The 6,992-nt window shown below is 37.1% G+C and overlaps 1 protein-coding gene across 1 annotated transcript; it reads right to left on the bottom strand.

Moving 5' to 3' along the window:
• Nucleotides 1–903: 903 nt before the first annotated feature.
• LOC122005229 (omega-3 fatty acid desaturase, chloroplastic-like) lies at nt 904–3,368 on the bottom strand. The gene is made up of 8 exons (XM_042560185.1): nt 2,631–3,368; nt 2,464–2,553; nt 2,304–2,370; nt 2,130–2,222; nt 1,877–2,062; nt 1,710–1,790; nt 1,433–1,570; nt 904–1,341 (listed from the first exon to the last, which is right to left on the bottom strand). The coding sequence occupies exons 1-8, from the start codon at nt 3,338–3,340 to the stop codon at nt 1,156–1,158; spliced, it is 1,551 nt and encodes a 516-aa protein (XP_042416119.1). The 5' UTR covers nt 3,341–3,368; the 3' UTR covers nt 904–1,155.
• Between the last annotated feature and the right edge of the window lie 3,624 nt (nt 3,369–6,992).

Raw genomic sequence — 6,992 nt, 5'->3', positions numbered from 1 at the left:
GGGTGTAATTTAAAGGGAATTGAGATTCTGACATATGTCAAGGGTTGGAAGAGGGGTAATTTAAAGGAAATTGAGATTTTGGCATATGTCAAGGGTTGAAGAGGTGTAATTTAAAGGGAAGATATTTTGACAGGTGTCAATGGTTGGAGGATGAGATAATTTAAAGAGAGATAAAGTTCTAACATGTGTAAAGAGTTGGATGGAGATAATTTAAATGCCGAATTATGAAGGTAATTTAAAGGAAGAAAAAATTATATAAAATAAAAAAATTATAAAAAGACAATAAACAAAATTGATTATAAAATAAAATTAAATAAATTTAAAAAATAATAATCAAAATTAATTAAAAAAATAAATTTAAAAAAAATATAAGTATTGCTAAAAAAATAATAAATTAAATTAACTAAAAAAATAAAACTAAATAAATATTAAAAAATAATTATTTAAATTAATTTAAAAAAAATAAAATAAAGTAAAATTAAAAAATATATAGGTATTGATGAAAAAATAATTAAGAAAATAAAATAAAAAGAAAAAAAAAGGGATAGAACTGTCATTTGACAGGGGAGGGAGGGAGGGAGGAGGAGGAGGAGGAGGAGGAGGGGAGAGGGGGTGCGGTGTCAGCCATTTACACCACGATTTTATAAAGTACAGATAGGTATCATTTTCTCAAATGCAGCACATTATCATTCGCCGACCACGACGAAAGCTATTTGTCGTCTTCTATTCCGATCCTCTGACACACGAATAAAATGGACCACAGTTTCAAATGGCTGTAGCGCGTTGTCACATCAGAAAGATAAGACGCTTCATCAACCAAGGGCCAGTATTATCTTCACATAATAATGGTACGAAAGTTATGATTCTCATCCTCGTGAAATTAATGAAAGTCATGAAACCAAATGACAATAAGGAGCAAAGGGAGCTAGAATTAATAGGCAAATGACATTTCTTTCTCCTTCGACGTCTTACCTCAATGACTAATAGCTTCTAAAATGTTGACGAGGCCAATAGGCAACATGAATCGATACACTTCCAGGGTAATTACGTAGAAAATACGTCAAATGAGACAGAGACATCTCTCTCTGATAATGAAAGAGAAAAGAATGCGGCGGCACAGGCATCCAAGATTTGATTTGATTTGATTTCCTAAAGTCACTCGGCTTCAGAAGCCACACTTAGTCGGCGATCAGTCTCATAGTAAACAATGTCTCCAGTATCACTAACATAATGATCTTGTTTCATGCTCCTTAGTAGCACCCCAAATAGGTGAAATGGCAAAGGAACAGATTTTGCTGGTTCCCTGTAGTATTTTCCAAGCACGGGCTTTGCTGCCTCAGTCTGATGCAAGAACACAAGTTTTTTTTATGAGCAACGCTTGTCGAATATAGCCATGCGATAACTGACTTAGAAGAAAGCTGGCAGTACTCACAGCTTCTATTAAATGGTAGTGCGGTATCTGTGGGAAGAGATGATGTATCACATGCGTCCCAATATCGTGGTGGATATTGTTAATCCACCCATAATCTCGATCGAGTGTAGTCAATCCTCCTCTAAGATAACTCCACTCCTGGCATATAACAAGAGCACGAGATTATCAGACAACAAGATTTGCTCTTCTGACAACAAAGAAACTAGATTATGGTTGTTAATTTCTCTAGCAATCAAAACAGCAGAATGCCATTTGGCTAGTTGAAACTACTTTATACCTTTCCACGGTACCAAGGCAGCTTCTCCTCGTGTCCATGATGGTGCAAGTATGTCACAAGATCCAGCCACATGACAAAAATCTATTTTGGAACCAAGGGATTTCAACATCATACGGCTGCTGTGTCTATTCACAGAAAGATGGAAAGAAGAACAGAGAGAAACCAACCCCATATGGAACAGCGTAAAGCTTAAGCATCTGAATAGGACCCGTCAAAAAGGTTAACCCTGCAAGGATCACCGCCATTGCTGTCCAGCAGATAGTCGATGTTGTGACGTCCTTCCTCTCGTTAGGAACAAATAAATCACTACTCGGGTGGAAATGTGAACCAGACTTCCCAGGGCTCCTCCCCCACTGTCAAGAGTTCGAGATTAAGTCTGAGCATAATCGAAATGTAATTAACATCTGCTTTGTTGCTCACCAGGTATAAAGGGTAAGCAAGCAAGGGGAACGGCAGTGTGAAGCGAAGCTTCTTGGTTAAAGAATCCAAACTCCTATATAAATTCTCAGGCAACTGCAAGCAGAAGAGCAAGATGAATTAGCTTTCACTAATTAATCCCAAGTTTTAAACGAGGATGAAAGATGGGCCATTAACTGGGTGCCAAGACTCGTCATTCTCGACATGCCCATGATTCTGGTGATGAGTCCTGTGGCTAATTCTCCTAAAGAGCTCAAAAGCATAGGAAGGATTAATCGACATTAGTGATGGGATGCGGATAAAAATGACCTAAATTAGAATTTGAGAAAGAAGCTACCATCCATGGTAGGGAACGAGAATGGAGGAGTGCAGCAAATGGCCAACCACGCTGTTAAGCTTTGGGTCGTTGGAGAAACTCCCGTGCCCACTGTCACAAAATCGGAGGTATGTTTATATGATCCACAAGTTAATTTTTTTTTTTAAAAAAAAATAAAAATTACTTACCAATCGTGGCCGAGAACGAAGAGAGCCCAGAACATCGTCCCTTGGGCTACCCAGTAGAGTGGCCACGCGATCCAGCTATTGATGTACGCGGCCGCCGCCGCAAACCCTAGCACCGCCACCACATCGCGCACCACGTAACTCATCGAGCGCCACGGATCCTTCACCCAGCAATGCTTGGGAATGGCCGCGCGGATCTCCGCCAGACCGAACGGCGGCGGCATCGCTGGATCAAAAGCTTCTTCCTTCTCATCGCCCCCACTCGCGACGGTAGGCTCCTCGCTTCTCCTGCGCGACTCCCTCTCGCCCTCCAGCGGCGCCACGCGTGACGGCGCGCTGACCCGGAACGCCCACTCCCAGCGGCCCAAGGAGCGGCGGATATCGATGCCGCCGGCAGCGCCGCGTGAAAACCCGGGGACAGCGGAGGGAAGGGGGCCGCGACTCGGAGGGAAAAGGCCGGAGGCAGGTGAGCTACCGGATTTGGGGCGAGGGGAGGCAGCAGGGAGAGGCCTGAAGACGCAGCGTTGAGAGAGGGGCCAACTCGCCATCGCCGGGGCCCAAGGTACGTGCTTTCCCGGCCCTCTCTCTCTCTCTCTCTCTCTCTCTCTCTCTCTCGCTCGCTCCCTCCCTCCTTCCCAATCCCCTCTATCTATCTCCTCGTCGTGTAGGTTATAGGAGGAAGAAAGGATCAGAATCCAGAGGCAGGTCGGCATTCTAGTTTAATAGGCTCTCATCTCATCCACCCACTGGTATCATGGTATGCACCACTTTACCACGCTGCTTCCTCTCCCTTGTCTGTTCTAAACACTGATTGGGAAAGAGACTTGGTGGGGTGGAATTCTTTTACCTATTAGATATATATTTCTAAGGAATCTGGCTTGGTTACGTTTAAAAATTTTAAGGATAAAAATCAAAAATGTGTCTCGATAAATATCACACGGACTTTTTAAAAAAAAAAACTCTCCAAGACGATATTATCTAGAAAATATCTTTTTTGATACCTCATTGTTTTGTATCGATGCTAGTCATTATTTACTAGGATGCAGTTTGTATATATATATAATTAAAACATATAAAAGCTATGATTATAATATATTTAGGATAAATTTATATTTATTAATAAAAGTATTATTGATATGTTAAATAAATAAAAAAATAAAATGATATTTGAAATAATATCTACCCAATAACACTTTTAATACATTTTTTGAATATTTGTGTTCGAGAATAATTTGACCTATCTCTGTCAGACTGGCTCGTTTTCTCACCACAATCAGCGACGACAGGATGTGCCCATTATTAGTGACGTTGGCGGGTCGACGTGGAAGAGGAATAAACTACAAGTCTCCAAACTGGGCAGATCTTCTCCGACTGGTGTCACTGTAGATAACGGCAAAATTTCCAAGGCGCCCTTTTATTTGTATTCCTAATATTAGCACCATGAGGTTGCGCAAGACTTAGAAGAGAAAAAAAAAAAACTAAGGATTAAGGAAATACTCAAATTAAAGGGCAAAAGATGTCGACACGATCCGAGTCGCTGCGGTTGCTAGTGCTACTTTACCGAAGAAGGCCATCACTATCGGTAAACTGAGACCGGTAAGTAGAGGTGGATCCAGAGGGAGGCAGCATCGGTGGTCGCCCTTTCATACTGATAATGAAACCCCTAATAGTATGTTGTCTCTTGTTTCACGTAAAAATCGTCCCTCTATACTTAAATTTCTGGATCCATCACCGTGGGAATTTGATGGTCGCAAGTACACAATCGCCTGCCGGTGAGCACCCCTCCCGATGGAGAAGGAATCAGTGATATCACTCCTTAGCTCTATGATCGAAGGAGAGCATGGTGGAAGAGCGGAAGTTGGGTCAGATCCATTTCCATCATTGGATCTTAACAACTTAGCCCAAACCTTATTATTTTTCAAACAAATCTAATGGGCCGGATGAGCCTGTTTAAAGTACTAGTTTCATTTGTTATATTCATATAAGTTTTCTTATCCAAAATATATAATTATCCAAAATATATAATTTAGAGTAAAAAAAATTACTTTATTAAAATTAAATATCTATTTTTTACTCTATAGTATATCAACTACCATATTTATTCTCTCTCTTTTATAATATTTAGGAAATAAATTTTAGTTACTAAATTTAGAAAAGTACGATTCATAAATACTATATTTAAAAAATCAATAAGGCAGCTAATGTAAAAGTTTTTTAGGTATTCTATCCGAAATTTAAAATAAAATTTTTGGATGAGATAATTAATGTGGATACTCTAAGCGAGGGGAAGGTTCTGTATTACTAATTGATTGTTTACTTATTATAAAATAAAAAAAATGATATGCACAGCGAAAGTATCTTAAGGACATGCTACACATAAAATGATAGAGCCCACAAAAAGTGAAATAGTGGGCTATGAATTTATGTGTCTATCTTTGAGTATTTTCTTGAAATTAGCATATCATTACTTAGCTTCGCTAATAACTGTGAGTGACTTCGTGACCACGGGAGGCCTCACTCTTGGGTGCAAGCTAGGTTGTGACTTCCTTTCCCGCTATTACAATCCGATTAATCCTAAATGTAGATAGTTCAGGTCTATGAATCATCTATTAGATAAATCAGAAAAACACTGATGGCCAACTTTACTAATGACTCTGTGAGCCCAACGGAAGATTCAAACCTCCGTTACATGCATGAGAATGAACCTTGTCACTTACCATCACAACATGCCTCAAGAGTTCTATTTTTTTTTTTATAATTCGGGTATACAACTTTTCTAACATATTAGTTCTAGAAATGATCGATTCAGCTTTGTGAAAATTTCTCACCGATCATTAGAGAAAATATGATAAATACAAATGGATCCTTATGGATAACCCAACATCATAGGTAGTTCAAACGTCATTGACATATAAAATGACCTATGTGAATTTTGAGTTGTCGTGGCATGTGAGCTTCTTTTACCTTTTATCGTAGTGATGTGCTTTGAGAGGTTTTATTTTTTTTATTTTTATTATTATTATATTCAACTTTTACGATCGACTAACTTCGGAGGTGATGACTCAACCTCACGTCATTTTTTCATAGGTCATTAAAGTAAATCAAAAAATATAAATGAATTCTAACCTACGGCTCAATGTCATAAATTTTAAACACATCCAACATACTCTATCAGATTTAAATCTTTATTATTTAATGAGTTCATCTCACCTCTAATCATTAACAAAAAAAATCTCATTATCTCTATTATTTATTATTATTATTATTATTATTATTATTATTATTATTTTAAATAATCCATCCAACACTGTTCGTTATCTTAGATCTATCTAACAATTGCATTCAAATATATATTTTTTAATCGTATAATTTAAATTTAAAAAATATTCTGACCTAAAATGATGTGACTTGCATGTCTAAGGTCAATCGGTCACACCCACTCGGACATGCTAACCTAGGTAAACGAAGATTCATCCATCTCTCATATGTCCATCAATTAATTTAAATCACGGATAATTATTAATCATGAATATAAGTGGCCAATATATAGAGAAAATATGATCAGATATGTCAAATTTTGATCCCGAGATTTTATGTAACGCCTCGATCAAGGCGGGTCCACTCGGATCGAACCGAGAACGTCATCAAAATTGTCCATCTGAAAAATTTCCCAGAAGATCACTCATCCTCAGATTTCTCTAAACCAAGCACACTTAGTTTTGAAATTCCTAAATTTGGGCTTTCGAAAAAGAATATGCACATTGATAATATGAATAATACCATCTAACCTTTTAAATCATACTTAATCAGAATATCAGAATCGAAATATTACACTTTATACGAAAATACCTTATATTTTAACTGACGTACCATCCCGAAAGGACAACCTAACATTCACATATGGAGCTGACAAAGCTTTCATAAATGCTCCCACATGTTATGTTGTCTTTAACATATGAGATGATCATGTGCTTGCGATATTCAATCACATGAAAGAATCAATGACAAACTGATCAATAGGCAAATGGTAACTAATTACACAAATTTGGATTATCACACATCAACTTTATTTTTTAGATATTTCTTAGCTCTGAATTTTTAAATATATTTGAATCTTTTATTTTCTTTATAATCCAAGATCAATTATTCAAATCTATTATTACTATTAAGTATATTTTATTAAATTTAGATATCTAATATTTGGACAGAAATTTCTTGATCCTCTCCTTATTCATTGATTAGATAAATTAGATCTCACCATTTAAATAAATAAAATTCACTCATCTAATCAATAAATGATAGGATATTTTCTTATTAAATAATTTTGAATCATCAGACTTTCTAATATTTAACTATTATCTTTAT

This window comes from Zingiber officinale, chromosome 7B (assembly GCF_018446385.1).
Source record: "Zingiber officinale cultivar Zhangliang chromosome 7B, Zo_v1.1, whole genome shotgun sequence".
Lineage (NCBI taxonomy): Eukaryota > Viridiplantae > Streptophyta > Magnoliopsida > Zingiberales > Zingiberaceae > Zingiber > Zingiber officinale.
Note: the sequence above shows the minus strand (reverse complement) of the source record. Positions and strands in the feature narration are given on the sequence as shown.